The sequence below is a fragment of the Atta cephalotes genome (genome assembly GCF_000143395.1).
Source record: "Atta cephalotes unplaced genomic scaffold scaffold00049, whole genome shotgun sequence".
NCBI lineage: Eukaryota > Metazoa > Arthropoda > Insecta > Hymenoptera > Formicidae > Atta > Atta cephalotes.
In genome coordinates this window covers 1,213,810-1,236,334 of record NW_012130113.1, presented here as the reverse complement: position 1 = coordinate 1,236,334, position 22,525 = coordinate 1,213,810, and the positions used below count along the sequence as shown (strand labels likewise).

The window sequence follows — 22,525 nt, the reverse complement described above, 5'->3', positions numbered from 1 at the left end:
CTTTCAATATGTCTGTCTTGACTTTTCCAATGCCCTGTGATGAATTCTTCACAGTCGTTTCCGACGAGATATCATGCATGAAACAAGAGAGACCACTCAATAAAATGGGCTGACATATTATTGTAGAAGTTAATTGCGTAAGTTCGAAGGCGAAAGGCTCTTTATATATTATTATGACTTTGCTTACATGATATGAGTATATCGTATCAAGATTCAATTGATTGGAAAGATTTACGTTGAGCGCTAAATAAATAAACAAGTATTTAATCAGATACAATATTAAAATATCGTCATTTATTGTTACAGAAATTAATCTTTTAAGTAATTCGGCTTTTAAAATTTATCTTATTCATTTTTAGATTAGCTAGTAGGATTTTATTTTTTTTTTAAATATATATACATATAAAGCATTGTAAATAGATATTATCTTACAATTTAAATATCCGTGTGTTCGAAAAAAGAATATATTGAATTTGGTAATTTTTTTTCATTTACTTTTTTGTTTTATGTATATTGTTTGCATTTATTATATATATATATATATATATCTTTTTTATTATATTTAAAACATTGCTAGTAATAGAAATACAAGCATATTAATTGAGATTGTTAAGAGATTTATATATTTATGTTAAGAGATTATGCAGAAACTGATAAGTAAGATTCAATAATAAATATGTATATAGAATTGAATTTAAATTTATATTTTGTTAGCTTACTTAGGAAGAACGGAAGAAAGACGTTCGTCAGCATCATGTATTTCCTAATATGTTCACTTGGTTAATTTCCTTTTATCTGAACTCCTTTATATAAAGCATCATATATAGACATTGTCATACAATTAGTTCAAAACATGCTCGTTATTTAACCTTTGATTTTTATCTCTATAAACAATATTCTGGTGATGATGTTTACAGCATGTTGTGCGTCATGTCCTTTTTATTAGCATATTTGAAATTTTAAGTACGAACTTTCTGTTAAATATTATTTTATATAAAAAGAAATAAGAATATTTCGATAATAGAGAATTAATTGTACATCGTTAAATTAGGTTATCATTTAAATATGCATTCGCAAAACATATCTACATTTTATAAAGATAAAATTTATTTTACATTTAGAATTGTAATAAAAATATGTCTTTATATAAATAATGTTGAATTATATAATGTAATTTACTTATTGAATTATATATAATTACATAAATATTTTTATAATTGATGTGTTTAATTCAATATAATTATAATTAATTTAAACGGATACATGTGTATATGTATCTTTTTGTTTTTTATTTATTATATAAAATTATCAATTTCTAAATCTATTAAATTTTGTCTTCAAGTCAAAATCTTACTAATAACAGAGAACAGCAAGAATCAATCAACATTGATAAATTTTGATATTTACGAACAATTTTTTTACATGCTTTTTTAAAAGTCTATTATACGATGAATCTATTATCGAAAGATCGCAAAATACGAAAAGAAATTTCGATGTAAGAAGGATTTCGTGCAATTCTCATGAGAAAATTCGACGTAATTGATTTGGCAGTGTCGTTGAAATATATTGACTTTGAATTATTCTCTCGTGTGCAGCCCTTCGTATTTTTGTCAGCCCATCGGTACGCATGGTTGCGCGCGTGCGTTCGTGTGGGTACAACACAATGAAGCATTTGGAGCGACCTTCCTATCCAAAGTAACTTCTCCGGAGGGTTCGTAGTTGGGTGAGGGTAGCCTGTGCCGGAATGGCTGCGGAGAGCATCGAGTCAGTTGGTGTAGAGACTTCACCAAGTGCACCCGCTTGTGTGTCTAATGTCAGCCCGTTCCGATCTGTCAATCTGCTCGACGTGTCGTCGATATAACACGCGTTATCCGATATTTTATCCATTTACATTTCGACACGGGAGATGTAAGATGTCGCGGTGAGATGCCGTAAGGCAAATCGGCTCATGATATGATCGGATTGTTTGACAAAAGTCTCGAGAACGATACCGTCGTATATGCGATTTCGTTTATTTGATGGGATAAACAAAGCGGTAGGTTTCAACATTTCATACGCCAGTGTCTCTAGTAATTCTCTTCAAATGACGATTTTCAAAATTGTCATCCGCTGTTGGAGTTGCTTGTTTTGACAAAGGTATATATATATATATGTGTGTGTGTGTGTGTGTGTGTGTGTGTGTGTGTGTGTGTGTGTGTGTGTGTGTGTGTGTGTTTTACTTACACAGTTTTCTGCTTGAAATTCTATTATTTTCTATATGTTATTTATATACATTTTACTACTAGAGATTGCTATCTTTTGTATAAAATTAATTTTTTTTTGAACATATAAAAACAATCTTTCATATCTTTATGAGAAAGTTAACTTTTATGACATTTCTCAATTGCGATTAGTATTTTTGTATAGATGAATATTAATTTTAAAGAATATTTTATACGATTGTCGAAGTATGAATAAAATTTCCAATGCTAGCTTTCATCTATCTGGATCTATTTGATCTATGAGTTTATAAATCGTACCAGAATTGATCATCTGACATCTGCTTCACATGTTTTATTATATTTATTGAATAAATTTGTTGGTTGCTAGCGAAACTGCATTTTAATTTTCATTATACATTCATTTTACCATCTGGTTTGACTGGCTATATTTAATTTCGTTGATGACTGTATTTAATTGATGGCAATATATTCAATATTATTTATTCTCACATGATTAAGCATAGACTGTAAATTAGCTGTAAATTAAAAAAAGAAGGATTTTGAACTTAAAAGATATTTAGTAGAATAAATAAATTAATCAATAAATAAATTTACATTTGCATTTTTCCTGTCTCTCATGTCATTTATATTTATTATATTGTAAATAACCATGTACTTACAACTGTGCTCAGATTTTAATTAGTCCTGTTCTTGTTATTGTGATATTTTATTTTATCATAGAATCTCTTTATATTATATAAGGATTACGCTGCATCGATTGCTCTTCTTTCTTTTGCAGTTTCTAGTTTCCCTTTCTGGATTTATGTCTTTCCCCTGCAATGATGTCGTACGATTATCCTCATCCGGTCTCGAGAACGTACCAATACAAGAAGGTATTGCGATCAGTAGTTAAGCATAAACGATAAGCACATATTTTTCTTTTTGTACAACTGTGCGAATTGATAAATGTATAGTGGCGGGCAACTAAGTGCTATTTGATATATTTAATATTTAATTACGCACGCAAAAGAGTGCGAGTTGTGCGAGTTCACGCAGTTTTACTTTTCGAACCAAATCGAAATTCACGTATGAATGACATTCATGAATTGCCGATGGAATAGCACATAGGCCCGTTTCTACTAATATAAATTAACTTTAATCTCAGTTCAACTTACTCTTTATCTTTTACTAATTCTCAGAACTGGAAAAAGATGAAGAGTTAGTTAAACCGAGATTAAAATTAAACTACATTGGTAAAAACGGGCCATAGAGATCTATTTTTAGGATTAGAGGCACATGGTTACTTATTTACGGTTAATTAACTTCGTGCTGTGCGATAACATTGATACGGTATCTATAAGTAATATTTAATAATGGCAAGTACACGTAACGTCGATAATATGAGCTAAGTTTGAGAAATACGAACATACGAAGGATATATTGGTCGCATTCAGTAGAACGTTTATTTTGCAACTGTTAGAAACTTTCTTCTGAAATAGGATTATTCCTCTAAAAATATAATCCAATTTGCATGAAGAAAACGTCCAACAGTTGCAAAATATACATTCTGCTGAACGTGGTCATTGATACATAATAATTGCATTTGTATACGATGATTTCAATTTCATTCATTATTCGATAAATCGATAATCAAGGCGAGTACTTGACATGTTGTTTCATCGCATGCATACATTTGTAACGCGACATCAGCAATTAATTTTTCCTTGATGACTTGGCACCTGATGTCGTAAGGCATAAATTCATACTTCTTCTCGCGGTTTAATCGCTGAAGAAATCGTAATCGATAAGGAATGGCACGCAGAATGAATTACCGGTCGTTAATTGAAGTTAAATCATTGCTTTCGGGCTACCTCGGTGTCGCGATGAAACAACAAGAAATGATTCTCGCGCGCGATTCATCGATCGTCTTCAAATTACAAATCGAAGATTTCATTTTTGAATTAATGCCGGAGATGCATACGATAAAGCGACGGTGCAGCTCGATTATTACTCACGTTCTATCGCTTCGACACCGCGATTCCCGCCTTCGCGCGTTCCGACTACGTCATAAATTAGCAATTTACTTTGTGATGAACGATCGATCACGCGCGTTGAGAGATGCAAAATCGAGGTGCGAAAGATTTCACCGAGCTTGGTAGATACGCGAACGCTTGAAGCAGTTGCCAATGTTGATTAATAAAATATAACGTATGTTCAATAACTAGATAACAAAGCCGCTTTTGGAAAGGAAGAGACGAGCACGAATAAATCGTTGCCTCGATGAGCTCAAGGATCTTATGGTGGATGCACTGGAGGTAGGTATTGACCTTTTTATTCTCTCATAAAACATTTAATACTATAATTTGAAACAGCTTTTATTAAAGTATCTAAAAATACTATAAATAGCTATAAATACAGATCTAAAAATAAATTTGACTGTATTTCAAGGAAAATAATCGGCGCACAATTAGCTAGAAATTATATAAATTCACAAGAAATATTTGTAGGCATGAAAAATCGCCTTGACCGAATATAGCATTTTTCACTCCTATGTATTTAATCTCTTCGGTCGATTTTATGTAATATTTAATGTAATATTGAAAATAAATTGTTAGACTATCAAAATAATTATATAAAATGCTCAAGCTGTTAGATTATCAAAACTTTTTGCAATATTGTTCATCATGCTTAAATTTCTTATATAATTATTTTGATGATTCAAAATTATTTGTCAGATATATTTTAGCAAGATCTTTCCAGGAAGAAAAAGACATTTTTACTAAATGTGTTAGTATTTAGTAACGTCTTTCTTTCTGTTCTAAAATCAATATTATTACTTTGAACAGGTGTTTCGCGAAAGAGTGTTATGAGTTATACGAGAAACGTGGTTACTGTAATAATTGTATGCGATTCACGCGTTTGCAGCTTTTTTGTGAGTGGCAATTAACTTTCACTCTGCGCGTGATCCTTTTTTTTTCTTTCTTTCGCACGATCGAGATAAATTGTTTAACGAGAAAAGTTGGCGAGAAAAGGTGGCGACATTTCCGAACGCAAGAATCTTGGTACCGATATACCGTAGCCTGGTTCAGCGAGCACGTGCTATGCTCTCCTTTTTTCTTCCTCCTTGCGAGCCTTCGGAGGAAACGCGTGTTTCTTGCTCGACTCCCACCGACTCTATTTATGATACCGAGTGTTCTCCCCCTCGCACGTCACCGTCCCTGCTGCAATTTTACGGATCGCGCCTAGCAGGAAACGCATTCTCCGGCCGCAACTACGCGTGCAGGCGATTTTGCTTTTAAATATTCTCAGAGCGTGGGAACCTGCACCCGGCGAACGAGTGTCAACGAAATGATATTCAGTGTGTAGCCAAGCGGATTGCGTTTGCACGCGCTTTACATATATATGGTATTTAAATATATTCTCAATTATCGCCTTCTAATCTGTAATGATAATTGCGTCCCAGCGATACACTCCGCTTCGTATTTACATTGCATGTTCATGTTAAGTGTTACACATAACCGCACAAATCTCAATTCACGATAATGCGATTCAGATAAACAACTGAAACATTAAAGAATTTATTTAATTGGACGAACTTATTTTAATGCGAGATAAAGCAGGCTCTGCTCTTAAATTCTCAGATAGCACTTGCCACAAAAAATATAATTTTTTGTTGCAAGATAATTACAGAAAGACGTGATTTCTACTCTAGAGAGATTTATGATATTACTTTTTTCAAAAAAAATGTAAAGTACTGCATATTAAAATTTATCTTTAAAATAGTCACATTCAGCATTAAATATATATCACTAAAGAAGAAAATTTCATAATAATCAAGCCTCGATGATAGTTACTAAAGTTTTGTAAAATTTCAATCAATTTGGTTAATATAACAAGCTAACGTTACTAAATAATTATTAATAAACTGTTGATTATTATAATTAATACTTAAATATTCTAAATATTGCAATACGCTAAATAAAATATATTTGGTAGCTATTGTCAGACTTTCTTTATACTGAAAAAAAGAGTTTGGTAATATCTATTAAACATTAAGTGAAATAATTTCAGTCAAATATTTAATTAACAAAAATAATTTTATTTTTCTTTAGTAATTATTATCAAACATGATGGGTGAGTTACATTATTATGTTTGATCCTAGATAACATTTATATTGCATAAGATATCTAAAGACGTCTTTTAGATATCTTATGCAACATACATGTTATCTGGGATAATCACTAAATGAAATTCACTAAATTAGAAAATTGAAGTATAGAAAATTGAAATTATTTTTGGTTATTATTAATTGAACATTTGATTGAAATTATTTGGCAGCTATTATTACATATTTTTTGTCGGCGAAAATAAGGAAGTTGAGGTCTAAGATTTCCCTGAGTTCGAAAACAAGAGGCAAACCGATGGCGCATTAAAGAAGCGCTATTACACATTTCCTGTACATTACGTCTTAAGTGGTATTCGCTACAATGCGCTTCGCTACTGATGGCAATTTGTCGATACCGTCTTACCGCGCGAAACATTCGCCCGCGTGAAACTTACGTTCGCGCGATAATTCGCTGAATCAGCGTGAAAGGCACCGCCGATTTCACCATGCTAATTTTCCAACGGCACATTACCCGGTCCGATCGGCACGTTTCGTACGGCTTAATGCCTGCCGACCGGATGCTATTCTTCTTCTCGCAAAACGTCGTGAACTGGCGAGCGTAAAGCTTCCACGCTTAGGCGCTGTGGCCATGATCCTTTAGAGTCGCTCGTCTCCGGTTTTTTTTTTTTGTAATGCGCAATCGAGTGACGTAAAGTACACTGCCCCGCAGGCGTTAGGAACCGGTAACGATAGCATCTTAATGGCAATCTTTCTCTCTTTTAATGTGAAGAACTCGAGTTCCTTTTTGCGGAATCGTTCGTTTTCTCGCGATACTTAGAGATGGCCGATGAGAGACTAGTCTGACAGAAACGGAAGACTTAACTCTGTAGAAGCGCGAAATTGTACATGCTTACAGTAGACGAGTATTGCAGCCGATATAATGTTCATTATACGCTTGATTGTAATTTAAAACATGATTGGAAACAGAATTGATGTAAAATTATTAGGATTAATATTTGTTATATTCTTTTATGTAATAGTGGCGGCAACTATTTTTTTATCAATATTATATCGCTCATTTGCGACAACGAAAAAACAAAGTTTTCCAAAAAATGAGCTTTTAAATCATTAAAATTTATAATATTAATTTTGAAATTTAATTTTGGTGTAGTAATTGATTGTAGAGGAACAAAAGTCATTTTAAAGTATGTTCTTTTTTATATTTCCGTTCTTTTTCTATAAGCAATTCCAAAATGATAATTTTTGAGTTGTTAAATGAGTGATATATGCTCGATTATTTATTTAGCTTTATTTAGCTTCCAATTTCATTTCACAGGAAAAATGAAATATATATTATGAATTTACGAGAAATATGTGTGTATGTATAAGAATTGATGAATCTAATAAAACTGGAATGATTTGTAGACCGAAGGCGAGAACATCAGTAAGCTCGAGAAAGCGGATATCCTCGAGCTGACGGTACGTCATCTGCAGAAACTGCAGGCCTCTCGACCTTCCGGATTATCAGTGACAATCGCGAGCGGCGACGAAATTTCGGCGGAAAGCCGCTGGCAATCCGGCTTCGGGCATTGCGCAGCGGAAGCTTACAGATTTCTCTCATCGCTTCCAGGTGAAGCTGCAGAGAGGCTGGCAAGACATCTCGCAGCTGGTCTCCAAACGGGCCAAACAACAAATTCGCCGGTAATTATCGTTTTCGATCTATAGGTAATTAATGGATGACACGGCACGAGGGAAAGCGACAAACAAGATGATCTGTGATCAAAGAATATCGATTACATATTTTTCGCTGATCGCGTCTCAGAAATTCATAATACATTAATTCGTAGTTAAATCCGGCGCGTCATGTACTGTTGCAAAAAAAAAAATGACTTTTAATTGAGGCATTTCACTTTTCGGTGAAATATTACATCTCTTCGTTTACGGTATGACTCGGTTTGCCAATGCTAATTATTGTTGTTAAAGAGATACGAAGTACATGCCTCGTATGACAAGTCGCCGCGTGTATATCGAATTCGCGTGATCGTACAATAGACTTATGCGAGGGAGTTGCAACCTACAATTTACCGCAATTATATTTAATGCATATACTTCACTGCCAACACTGGTAATTAATGATTAAAATGTGAAAATTATGCAGACAGTATAATATTCACAATCTGAGAAAATATAAGTGTCGTATTTATTATATATGAACCGTTATATAATTAATTACATACAGTAGGGTGTCTTTTGTTACAGCCAGTTATGGCACACAAAAATACTTAAGACATAAGGAAATCAACATGTTGGATTTACTACTATTTACTGATTTGATGACACTATTTGAGTTTTTTTGTGTGTCGTAATTCTTGGTATTCTTATGTTTTTTATGATTATCTTTCAATGCATAATTCTGCAAATTCTAGCAATTCTGCTAAATAAATTTAAAATTTTATTCTAAGAAATAAAGAAATTAATATTCTATACAATATATTGTATCTGTTTTTTACAAGTTTTTTTATTAAAAATTAATATATTGTACAAGATATTAATTTCGTATAAAAAAATTTATAAAAAGTAGGGGGAGGATAGTAATCACGTCTGACATTACGTTTCACGAAGTTGTGCCCAAAAATGGCGAAAAGGGTATTATCGCAGAAATAGCATGAGTGTTAAGATTTATGATCGCGAAGTGTTAATGACCGCCGTAATGACGACAAAAAATGTGTTCTCCTCAGTCGAAAGCCAACCTGTTATCGCCTACCCTGGCCAATCTGGATCGCATCGCTAACGTCGTGGTATCTTGTCCCGTCGGCACCTCCGGCGAAATTGACTCGGCGATACTCTCCACGAATCCATCGTCGATAAAATCCACGCCTCATACCGATAAAACTGTTGCCGGGATCCACGACGCGGGCGCGTCGACAACCGCCTCCTCCACGCCTCGATGTCGGACTTCAGTATCGCTCGTTAACGACGATGAGAAATTAACAGTAAATTACAGTGTCAAACTAAAGAGTCTGAGGGACCGGCGACCGCCGACGACGATAACGACAACAACAACGATAACGACGACGAGGAATAAAATGAATGATCCGCATAATATTAATGTCGACGACGATGAAGAAATCGACGTAGAACGCGTGGATGATCGCGATCCGATGTGGAGACCATGGTAGCGCGCGAAAACATTTATTATAAAAGATCGAGCATGCATTCCTTATAGATTGTCTATGAACTTGATATTTTTTTTATTTGTAATTGCTTTGACATATTAGGAAAGGTCGATTTAATCTTAAAATATTGAGGCATCAATCATAAAAATATTGAGGCATCAAATATGGGTCTTCTGATCGAAAATAAAAAAACATGGGGTACGAAATTTATTATTTACTTGTTTACAGATTTATATAATAAAAAGATTAATTTCAAATTAGCAAATCTCAATTATATCATAAATAGTATTACATTGTGTAAAATATTTCTCTTAACAAATTACAGAGTTGAGTTATCACAAATAATGAAGAATAAGAAAAGTTATCAGAAGGAAATATGTATACGTCGCATATCACAACAGATAATAATAGTTTTTATTCAAGATCACTATGTTTAAAAGATTTTTTTTTAATGATAATTCCTTTAAATATTAATTTTTTATTTTTAAATGTCTATTATTTTTGATAAGTTCTATGAGAATGTATTATTTGTAGTAAAGTAAGGATGAGAAATAAGATATAATTTTAATGTATTGTAGTTTACAAAGTTTGTTCAATATCATCTTTATATTAAATGTTGATTGCAATACCTTACCTAAATCAATAGACATTGAACACAACAAAGAAATCATCAATATAATAATTTTATGTAATATTACGTTAATCTGTGTTACTTTGGTACTTGGCTTTAAATCGATAGATAATAGTTTATCTTTAGATAATTTTTACTTACGATTAGACTTGTGATATGTTAAAAAGCGATTTTTTTTATTGTTTGAGTATTTCAAAATGACTAATATTAACATTTTCACATATCAACATTTTCATATTTTATTATTTAAAGAATTAAACAAATATACTTTAATTCGATTATAATTCATTACTGTATATCTTGTTGTAAGAGTTTTTCATTTAAGACATGTATATCTTTATTACATAAAAAGAGCATTGTAATTAATTTTATATTTATAGCTTATAGTTTATTCGTATATGATTATTTTAAAGAAATTTTGTCGTACATTTATTTATGTTAACGTACACGTTGCTTAACAAATATACTTCGTGCGTGATTAATCTGTGATAGCGATAAGAAATCCAATATTTGGTATTATGACTCGAAAGATTTTTAATAAAACTTTTATGCCCTATTTTCATGAATATCTGCTTCATTAAAAAATTCTAACATTTTAATTAAATAAATATCTATTTACAAATAATCTATATTTCTTTAAATATATTAATTCTGAAATTGTAATTACACAAAGAACATGAAAATTATTATTATCATCTAAAAGAATATTTAAATAAATTATTTATTTAAAAAAAATACTATATTTTTAAATAATAATGAAGTAATAATCTTCAATGTAATGTTAAATATCAACCTGATGAAACTGAAAAAACCATTGAGATAATAATATATATAATATCAGTTTAAATCTGTTGTATTAAATTTTTTAATCTTTTTTAACACGTTTAATGTTTTTTTTGAGGAAGTTGATTTTTTTTTGTTTAAATTGTAACTTCATGCATTTCTTAATGATCAATTTGGGGAGGGGGGGGGGGGAGGGAGGGTTGACCAGTTTCTTCAATAAAGAAGATATTCATGTCGCCATCTATGACCATATTTGGTAACTTACTCTAAGAAGATATGAAAACTCTTTTGTAAATATTTATATTTCAATTTTTTTCCATATTATAAATACAGATTATTCTATAATACTTTATATAATAATTTTTATTAATATTTTTGTTTGCATTACTTATAATTTTTTTTTGCTCGGAAGATAATGAAGATAACGCACGGGTGTATAATTTCTTCTGCCCAATGAATGATAGAAAGGATTACTACTAAGGCTTCTCTCTGATATAAGAAATACTTTTTCATCGTCAGTCGATTATTACACTTTACATTATTTTATTACAACTTTATAAACTGTACATTAAAAAAATCAATTTTTTTATATTGAAGAAAAGTATTTCTTATAATAATAATTTTTCTCATATTTAAATCATGTTTTCTGTATATATTTAATTTTATATCAACAAATGTTATTATATCGACTGTTGTTAGTATTATATCGACTGTTCAAAATATATGTTATTTACTTCTCGCAATAAAAATATTTTAAAACTTATATTTATGCAATACAAATACATAAATTTGATATAATTTATTTGTATAAAATATATACATTGTTACAACTCTATAAGAGAATGATAATATATTTTGAAATTATATAATTTATTTATATTTTTATAATATGAAGAGAAAAATTTTTTTTAAATCTCTCTTTCTCTCTCTAAATATATCATGTGGCTATTTATTTATCAATTTTACAAAATTTACAGTAAATATTTATGAATATTTATGAATATATAATCATATACATCATTCAAAGAGTAAACAATTTTGAATGTATTTAACTTTGTATGTACATCCTGCCAATTCTTTTTTTAAGGACGAAACCACAAGTAAACCGCACGCAGGTAGAAGAGAGCGGGATAGCTCCCGCAGATAAAGAATTTGATGATTGTCGTCTTTCCTTTTTAGTAAGGACAGATAGTTTGCCAACAACCGCTTTCCATTGATCGCTATTGTGGTCACTAAATCAAAATGGCAATGTTTTTGTCGGTTGCTAACGGTTCTCAGATAAAAAATGAAGGTGCGATCATAAAGCTTTGCCGACACTATTGTGATCAACCACAATTTAAGTAAGTATAAGCTTCCTGCCAACTACATGTTATAAATGACATTTAAAAGAAAATATAGGAAATGACAGTTCCGTCTGTTATTATTTTTCTTTCGGTTTCTTTTAGAAAAATACTTTTTTCTTTGATTTTCTTCCTATTTTTTTTTTGAATGCTTTCAAGTTCCTAAACATTTTTTGTTCTTAAATTTTTCTTCTACATTTCTTCAAATTTTTAGATTTTTATAATTTTTTATTTTTTTCTATTGTTTTCTTGCTTTCTAATTTTTTTAATTATATGTAAAGATAGAACATAAATTTTTGTGTCTTTACCAATGGCTACATTTTTCATTATATATTTATAATAATTGTATAAATCAGATTTAATATTAATTTAATATAAAATTAAAAAAATAGTTCAAGGTTAATTTTATTTTATTTTCAAAGAAAATAAAATTAGCTTTGACAATTATTGAACAACAATTTGGAATGTGAACGCTTATAACGATTTGTTTTTGCGACGAAAAAGGCAAAAAAATCGTAAAGAAATTATTCTCTTGATCCGATTTATTAAAGAATTCCTTTTTTAAACTGGAAAATCTCTGGAAGAAATGATCTCACTAAGATTGTCTTGGCAGTTTAGTTGCGCTAATATCTCAATCGTTCGTATCGGTTTTCGTCGAGGCGAGAATATTATTGCTGGTGGCCGATAATACTCTCGCGAGTGGCAATTTTTGCTTGCTGGTCAGAGCCGGTGCACGCACGATATGCGAAGTCGTCAGGAAAGCGCTGTTGCGGCCATTACAACTCTTACCGTGGCGGTTCGCGCGGCGCGTCAAAGAGCGCTCATTAAATGCTGGCAATTAACTGCGGGCCACGTCCCGGGGCCCCGAGTTCTCTCGCTTTCCCGTTCCCCTGGAACCCTCCACCGTGCCCTTCTTGGTCTGGTCGGCGTTCTCGGTCGCTAAGTCGGACCTCGTGTACTGACGGCGACGGTGGTGGTGGTGATGGTGGTCGAAGCTCAGGTGTAAATGCGAGCTCGAGTCGGACCCACGCGCTTTAATGGGCCTTGCCAACAAGAACGATCGGCATGCGACCCATCTATCACCCCGCGAGCTGTTGTTTAATGGTTTGCATCCTGCTTCGGTCCTATCACCGCCGCCTTCCTTAGAACCAATGGTGACGTAGCTTCGCGCAGATATAGATATACGCCTATTCGCCTTGTGGGCATGTATGAAACTGCGGATTATTAAGTTCCTACCGACACATCATTCTGTCCTTATTCTGTCTTTCGAAAATTGGCTGTACCGTTGAAAATAAGATTTCACTTAGTCGCGCAAGCACCTTCCGTTTATTCCAATTTCTTCTTTGAATTTTCTGAAATATGGGAAAGGTACAATTGTAGTGCGAATTATATTTCGTTTTTACACCGAGAATTTACAGAATCACATTCGTCTCGTAAGGAAGACTATGGTATAAAAAATTTAACTAGATGCAGATCTAATTTAATTAAACTACTAAAATAATCAATGTAGGATGCACTCAAGCTAAATATCAAGATTTTGTTGATGAGCATTGTCATATATAGGAACATGTTGTCTCTTGAGATACATTTATTTTTTTTTAGCAACGAAAATTTTAATCACAACAAAAAGGAAAAAGAAATTTTAATATTGACTTCTAAGCATCCAATATTCATTAAAATGAATCCATAAAAATCTTGTCATTGTTTAAAAAAAATAATGAAATCCCAAAATACATATCCCTAGTTACCAGACAATCTCCTCTATGTAGTATAATATTATAACTTGAATATTATAACTTAATATTATAACTTGAATGCATAAAATGCATTAGTTCTTTTTCGTTGATGCTTGCAAAAATGAAAACGGCTACGGTGTTAGTATATAATTACGTTGCAACTATCATTTGCCAATCATTGACTTAAAACTCAATCGCATTTGTTCAGTAAGATCAACACGATCGAGTATCCCACGCCCTATAAGTCTTGCAACAATGTTCTTCATGCGACCTACCTATCACTCGCCGATGATCTATGACTAAAAGATCGATGCATTACGATCTTTACGATCGCACAGAAAAAAAATGCGCGTTGCTGAAACCGGTAATGCGCATACGCGTTGGCGCTGTTATCCATGTGTGCATCAGGGAATTTATCAATTTCTCATCAACAACCAAGTCATTACCTTCAAACGTTGTTTTAGATGATGCTCTAAATATCTACTCGTACACAGATATCATAGAAAATGATTTACGAGTGTAATCTGTTGAGAAAATTCTCTCATAATTAACAGCGGAATCTTACGTTACGTTAATAATACGTGACACTCGCTCTTGTGTAAGGTTAATTACTCGGTAATTAGAAAGCTTTGAATTATCTTCTGATACCAGAAATAAAATCGAATCTTTGATTGTCGAATATCTGTGTTAATTCTTGCAATCGTTACGCTAATTTTAATGATTTATTTACTATCGTAAGATATTACGTACTCTTTTTCTTATCCCTTTCGCTTATAACTCATTTTTATACTCAAATTTAAGTTCAGGTATTTAAAAATTATATGTCATCTCTATATTATATAATATATATATAATACGTATTATCAATTTTTTTCATATATAAAAACCTAATATAAAATACAAATGTAAAAAAACTATTTTGCTGAAATATATAAAAATTCGACACAGAAAATAATTAATAATATCACTGAAAATAAATTTTGAACTATCAAAATAATTATGTAGGACACTCAGGCATTTTAAGCAATCCTGCAAAAAGTTTTTACATTCTGATAACCAACTTGAGTCTTAATTATTTTGATAGTCTAACAAAATTATTTTCAGAGATCTGTACATCTAACTGACTTTTTAAATATTTAGCAAAATTTTTCTTTCCAAGACATTAGTAAAAAAGTAATGTATCTTTGGAAGTACCGAAGGAAGTCAAGGTTGTATAACTTGTAAAACTTCTGCATTATATATTTCAAGGCCATATTTCAAGGCCAAATTTCAAGGTAATTTTTACAAAAAGATTGAATGCCTGTATTCACTATTTAAATTAAATGGACATTTGTACGACCTGCTGTTCGTCTTTGTGTTTCTAATATTTACTTGCACATCTCTATTGAGTTATTATGAAAAAGTCATCGGAAGCAATACTTACATGGGATAAACTGCCCCATTACAACATAAAAAACTCCAGTCAAAATAGATTATTGTATGAATTGCAAGTAGACTAACTTAGATGGTCGTACCTTGAAATACGCAAACAGAATGAATCTTGCAAATAATTATGAGGGTTGGTGACCTTGGGGAATTTTTATGTCCCAAAGAATCGTCCTTGGTGACCTATTTTTACGAGTTTGTATTGCGGAGCAAATTTCAAATGGCCATTATAGCCTTGCAGATGATTTTGACAATATCCTGTGAGAAAGGTCCAGTTTAAAAATGGAAGGAAATAATATATTTTTCCAGTCAGTTATAATAAAGATAAGAGTCCGACACAACTTAGAAAAAATATATGTACAAAGAGGATACCGTAATTAAACGCACGTGCCAGAAATAATTTACAAATACATTTAAGAGAAATGGATCTCGAAATGGAAGATATTCCACGTTGTGATGGAATGTATCAATAATTATGAGGGCTGCTAACCTTGGGAAATATTTTTGTCCCAAAGAATCATCCTTGGTGACCTATTTTTACGAATTTATATTGTGGAGCAAATTTCAAATGGTCATGATAACCTTGCAGGCGACTTTATCGACAATATCCTGAAGAAAGATCCAAAATTGTTCTGGCAATGATAAGGGTGTTTAGAACGGACAATATAATAATAAATCCTTTTTAAATAAGAAAAAAAGAAAATAAATTATTATCTTAGACTAATTATTATAAATTATTGATTAAAAATATTTCTAAAATTTCAAATTCACAATTTTCTCAAAAAAATCAAACCAACTTATGGCTTCAGCCAATAGATTGTAACTCTTAATTTTAACAAATATAATTCGCGTTATTCATCTGCCTTATAAATATAATAGCTAATAGTGCATATTGATATTCACAAACCGTATATTTTATTTAAATATATATTATTTCAACTTATTTTCATGCACGCGTTTAAGAAAAAGATTTATTATGTCCATAAGGATCTTCTTAGTATAGAAACGATACCTTCAAGGAACTTCACAGGGGTTTTCTTTGATCAAGAAGATAAGTGTTAGTCGCGCGATTGTCCCAAAGGAACGGTTTTTACACAGTGACACTTTTGACACCTCGTCGTCATTGATCGACCTATTATACTCGCATGAAGAGACGCGTGCCCGAGGGAACAGGAATCCTAGAGATCGAACGAAGTTGTTTCATCGAGGAACATCTCACAAGTTCGATTGCAGCGAGTCTTGAATTGTGGTTGCCCGAGATTGTTCGCGACGATCGATCCCGGCAGACCGATTGATCATTCGAGTTGTGTAGACTATTCGTAGAAAATCAAAGATTAGAAACTTAGGTGTAAAAGTTATTCGTGACGTCGAGAGAATGATCGTCGATTGAGATATGATTATTGGACAGATATATTCGCAAGCGTGCGGTTGCAGTCGTTTCATAGCTGTTTCAATAGGTCGACGATGGCTGCGATTTATCCTCGGTCATATAATCTTTTTGAACGAGATTATTACAGACAACATTTCTAAAGTCTCTAATCTATAATGTTCTTTGCTTTCTGTTTCTTTCTTGTCTCTTCTGAAATTTTTATTTCGGATAAAAAACGAAGAAACAAAATAAAAATCAGAAACACAAGAGATAAAAAAGTGGTAAAAAGCAAGAAACAGGAGGCAAAGAACACATTATAGATTAGATTTTAATTTCAATTTGCGCAACTACGTTAAGCGAGTTTAGAAATATCTCTTTGCGAGTCCGTGAATTTGAAGGTAACGATGGATGAGATACTCCAATCCGTCTCTAGCCCATCGTGGGAGCGACGATTATTAGAATTCACGGACTTCGGTGCTAATGTCCCCCGAACAATTTCGTGATTTTCCACAGTGCATAAAGCTACGATGTTTGCTGTCTTTAATGGCATATAACGCCGTTACAGCCTCCTCCACTCGCGTATTCGCCGTGTGACCATCTGCCATTTTTATTTTTTCTTTTTTTCTTCTTTTTCTTGCTTCCCTCGCCACGATAATTAACTTCGTGTGCGATAATATTCGCGGGCACGCTCGTATTTTCCCGAGATTAGCGTGTTTGGAGACAACGGGTGAACTGTATCCCGCGTGACAGGTGCGAAGCGAATTTCAAGCATGAAGGTTAAATCTGCAGAGCAAGAACAGATTCTATATTGTCAGGCAAGACAATGAGTTATTTAAAGCGTTAAAGGGAATATTTTTTGCATATGACATTTAGGCGTAAAACAATTCGTGAAGTGCATTAATGAAAGATGACACAATCCAGTACGATATTCAAATGTATTATATCTACTATGAAAGGAAAGATTTTGCTGAAATATCTAAAAATTTAGGTAAATAAAGATCTGACAATAATTTTGTTGGATTATCAAAAAAAATTATATAGAACGCTCAAGCATTATGAGTAATGCTGTAAAAGGTTGAGACGTTCTAATAATCAGTTTAAGTCTAATTATTTTGATAGTCGTATACAATTCTTATATTTAATAAAATTTTTTCCTTCAGCAAAATAATTCTTTTCATTTAGCGTAATTATCAGTTTTTTGTGCTAGATAGTTCTTGATTACTAAAGTTCACATTTGAATCTTTATTCAAGGCAAAGATTTCTGTTTGGCACTTAGAAAATAAAAGGTTTCAGACGGAATTTTCCTTGAAAAAAATATCTTAGATCAACAAATGATCTAACCCTTTTTTTGTAAAAAAAATTAGGCTGTCTTTCATCCCTAACTTCGAAAAGGCTTGTGACTGCCTGTCCAAGATATCTAGAAAATCTTCTCCTCACTGATCTGTCCCAGAGCGTTGAAATCCACAATGTGGCTATCATCTATTTCTACAGGGTGTGCGCCGCGATGCACCGGGCAACGCGATAGCACGTGTCGTGATTGTAGTTTATGGGGAGCTGATTGCGGGAGCGTGGGATGACACTCGGTTGGCGAACAGTGGACGGGCACCCGCCGTGTCCGGACGCCATTCATCGGCGTACTTACGTATCCACTCCGGTGTCAGTGTTTCGTTTCGTAATCATTAAGATATGCATTATCCCCCTAATGACGAGCGGCGAGGCGCAACAGCGTGTCTGATCGGGGTGACTCTCCGCGAAGGCGCTGCGAGGGCGCGCATAAATTTTATGTAAAAGGGGCCTCCTCATCCCCGCTTCTCAACCTCTCTCTCGTGCTCTCGATGCTGATTAATGCGGATCGCACGTCGACCAGCCTCGCAATTAATTAGCTCTCTCGTAATCTTCGCGGGAAATTCCCGACGTTGATCGACGTGGCGGTTAATGTGCGACTTCTCGACTCGGATACATTAAATCGCCTCTCGCAATGTAAGATATATCCCCTGTCGTTATCACATGTTGACATTGTAAAATGTCACTGGTTCAATTTCAATACGTAAATGAGTTTAATTTTGGTATATTTAATTTTAAAACGACACTTCTTATAAATTGAGGAGTTTCTACAATAATGGATTAACTCACATTTTATGACATTAGTATTTTTCGTATCACTTTAACTTTAGAGTTCATTTACTCCGTTCTTATAAAATGTAGGTTAATCCATTGTCACAATAAGATTTTCTTTCAATTTATAAGAAATATTTTAAAATTAAATATCCTGAACTCACTTACGCATCAAACCGGAAAAATATATATTTGTATCAACTACATTGTAAGATTAACACAATAAGATTAACACAACGTAGCCAAATACGTGATATTGGTATTTTTGCTATCACTTTAATTTTAGAGTTCATTTTACTCCGTTCTTATAAAATGTCAACCCACTGTTGCAACAAATTCTTCAATTGCTCCGAATTTTAAGAACTGTGAATCAATTGAAATTCTGTTGTTTCTTCTCCATAAAATTCCATCTTTTCTTGATCAAGATTTTTAATTACGTTTCCTTTAATCTTTATTAGAGAGATGGCTATGGATCTCTAGCATTGTTATTTTAAGAACCTTGTTCTAGAAAAGGAAAATAAAAAGAATCTGGAAGTTTTAAAGCAGAGTTTTAAAGCAAATTTCCCAAATTAATCTTAAAAAACTGTAATAAACTTATTGCGAAAAATATTGCCTCGGCCGGGATTAATTTCGGAAATTTGAAAGGATTATTAATATTTCAGATTGATTGTTGAAAGTCTGACAACCATATCGACATGCAATTATCATTTCTGAAATTAATTCATTTGTATGAATATATATACAATATATAGTTCAACATCTTAATATTCAGACCATAATGGCGCTTCGTATTCAAAGTAATGTATTTAACATAAACGGTCTTGTTTCCAATCTTATTATATGTTTGGGATGTTTTGCAGAGCACTCTACTTACCTACTTAAAGGTTAATAATGTCCTTTACAGCTAAATTGAAAAGGCATAAACCGTTAAAAATTTTCTTGCCTTTTACAAGAAAATTCTATACCTACTGTTCAGAAATCATCTTCTACACATTATGACGTTTTGTCATTGCGGTATGCACTAATGTCTCGACAAGTTTCAAACTTCTGTGCGAATAAACAGAATTATTGTCGCAGCCGATACGCGTCAGAGCTTGACGCGTGTATTAATGCGGTCCTATGGCCCATTGTGCTAGATTGCGATGCTCTTTCGAGCGAGTCCTCGCGGCTTTTCGGTCGATGTCCGAAGTGATTACACGCGAATCAGCCGAGGTAGCTTCGCCGCGGCGGGGAGTCCGTCCGAAATGTCTAATGTCCCAGGAAGAAAGAAAGAAACTGCGATCGTACTCTGCATGCATTCTAGAACCCCTTGCAATGTGTGTTTCTCTTTTTTTTTAAGCCGATTCGCTGAGACCTCTCTTTCTCGTCATCTGCTTTCCTCGTTGTTCATTCTCGATGACGATTCTCACGAACGGAGAGTTACGACAATTATTCTTTTTTCTTTTTACGACATTTTATTACGATCGGCATTAATTACACGGAGAATGTAATGATATCGTTGCAATCGCAATTAAATGTGGCGTGCCAACATGAGAAAAATCAAGGACGCGGAAAGAGAAGTGCGCCCGTGCAAAATGCCGATTCCGCCACCGGTATCGCCGTTCCATTTTCCGCCTTCGTCTCGGGCGGAAGCTTTCAGCGGCGGAATCCCGCGATTCAATTAAACGCACGATTACTCGACAAATGTAATTAATTTTAATTAACGATGCGCACCGAATTGCAGCCGCGGGATCGTATACAGCGGCCCTCTCTGAACCTCGCACGATCTCATTGGCGGGATCACGCGATGCGTGATGGCACGGAGGCGGTCGGGCGGATTTCACGACGAGAGTGTCGACGGCCGCGCGGCATTTCGTGTGAATCAAAGGAAGATTAGATATCGTAAATTTATACTGAGGGTTCCGCGTCCGAGTCGTTACGAAATCGATGGTAGACTCGTAAGTCGTATCGTCGCGGTGAGCTGCTCTAAAATTTGCAGCTAATTGCCTGGCATCGGAAAGTATTGGACGATTAATCGATGCGTGATGTTAATTATGCCATATGTGTAATTTATTAATTATTATAATAAAGTCGTCAGAAAATGTAAAATTAGATTAGCGAAATATTATAAATATTTGATACCTATACATATATATATATATATATATATATATATATATATGTTAACTGGATTAGAAATCGATAAATCATTGGTACAAATTCTTGATAATATAGAATTCTTGATAATATAGAAAGAACAATTTTGCTGGAGTATCTAAAAATTTAGCTAGATACATATGAAAATCATTTCGTTGAATTATTAAAATAATTCTATAACGCTCAAGCTAGTTTCTAGAATATCAAAATACAGTATTGCTGTATTTTGTAATTTTACAGTATTGCTAATTATGTTAAAATGTTCTACATAATTTTGATGGGCCAAAAAAATTATTTTTAAGTCTTTCTAGCTAAATTTTTAGATATTTTAACAAATCGGCCATGCATGTTAAAGAAATAATATAAATGTTAAATTTTAATATTGCAAATTGACAATCTTTCCGCATAAGGAAAAAATGGAAATTAAATAATTCATTTCTATCTTAAATTATATATAAATACTAAAAGTTAGAAGCCAATTAGAATTATATATTCTTCAATTTATAAATTAGTTTAAAAACTACCATAAAATTAAGATCGATAACAATAAACTTGTTCGCGAGCCACGAAAATGTCGCGTCCGTTTGAAGATTGAATTTTTTTTTTGAATCAAACGAGTCGTGTTGAAATCGTGAAAAAAATTGATGTTGATCAGTCGTAGGAAGCTCGTGATCGCGCGATATCGATATTATCGGTCACCGAGAGAGCTAAGTAAGCCGAGCGCGAACGCGACGAACGCGCATCATCCTCGTTCGTGGGTGGTGTGGTGGAGGAAAGTCTGTTCTCCAAGGCGGAGTTGGACGTGCGACCACCTCCAACACGGCAAGATCACCTGGCAGGTGACCAATGCAGCGGCGCCGATAAAAGCCATGAAAGAGCGCGGCTGGGACCGTCGGCTGGTCGCTCCTCAAAGGGGTCCCACGACGAAGGCGGAGCCTTCCGTCGGAGGCTTTCCTCCTTTCGTGCCTGCCTTTCGTTTCTTTTGCGTGCCCTCGACGATCGCGACCGCAGAAACCAGCAGTTTCAGCCGAGACTTCGGAGCCAACAGGTCCGTCCTGCTTTGCGTCAAAGCGAAAATTAAAAAAATAAAAAGGGCAGCGAGTCCTCTTTTCATTTCGACCCCTCGCAGTGAAGGCGAAATCGAGTGTTACCGTTGTCGCCGCTGGATGCTGCTTGTTATCGCTAGGCGCATGCGAGAAAGTGAGACTTTGATTTGTGAATCGGATTGTGAGCCGGACTCGAAATCGACGGAAGTGAGGATCCTTGGTGTGATTGGTGCTGCTGGTGACTGAGAGAAACGAAGAAAAAAGAGAGAAACAAACGGAAGAGATTCTTTCTGAAAAAAGGAACAGCTAGATGGCAGTCAGTACTATCAATATGGCACCTTACTTCACTGGTTATCCTTTTCAAGGTAAAAATTTTAATAAAAAATATCCAACACACACACACACACACACACACACACACACACACACACACACACACACACACACACACACACACACAC

General features: G+C 33.7%; 2 protein-coding genes across 2 annotated transcripts in view; both read left to right on the top strand.

Moving 5' to 3' along the window:
- Positions 1-3,040: 3,040 nt before the first annotated feature.
- Positions 3,041-9,486, top strand: LOC105622837 (enhancer of split mbeta protein-like). The gene is made up of 4 exons (XM_012204248.1): positions 3,041-3,094; positions 4,427-4,516; positions 7,733-8,008; positions 9,046-9,486. Exons 1-4 carry the CDS (start codon positions 3,041-3,043, stop codon positions 9,484-9,486), a joined length of 861 nt encoding a protein of 286 aa, XP_012059638.1.
- A 12,888-nt stretch (positions 9,487-22,374) lies between these two features.
- Positions 22,375-22,525, top strand: part of LOC105622836 (protein gooseberry-like) — a 19,344-nt gene continuing 19,193 nt past the window's right edge. Inside the window, exon 1 of the mRNA XM_012204247.1 lies at positions 22,375-22,429. Coding sequence (XP_012059637.1) covers positions 22,375-22,429 — 55 coding nt within the window. The remainder of the gene's footprint in view (positions 22,430-22,525) is intronic.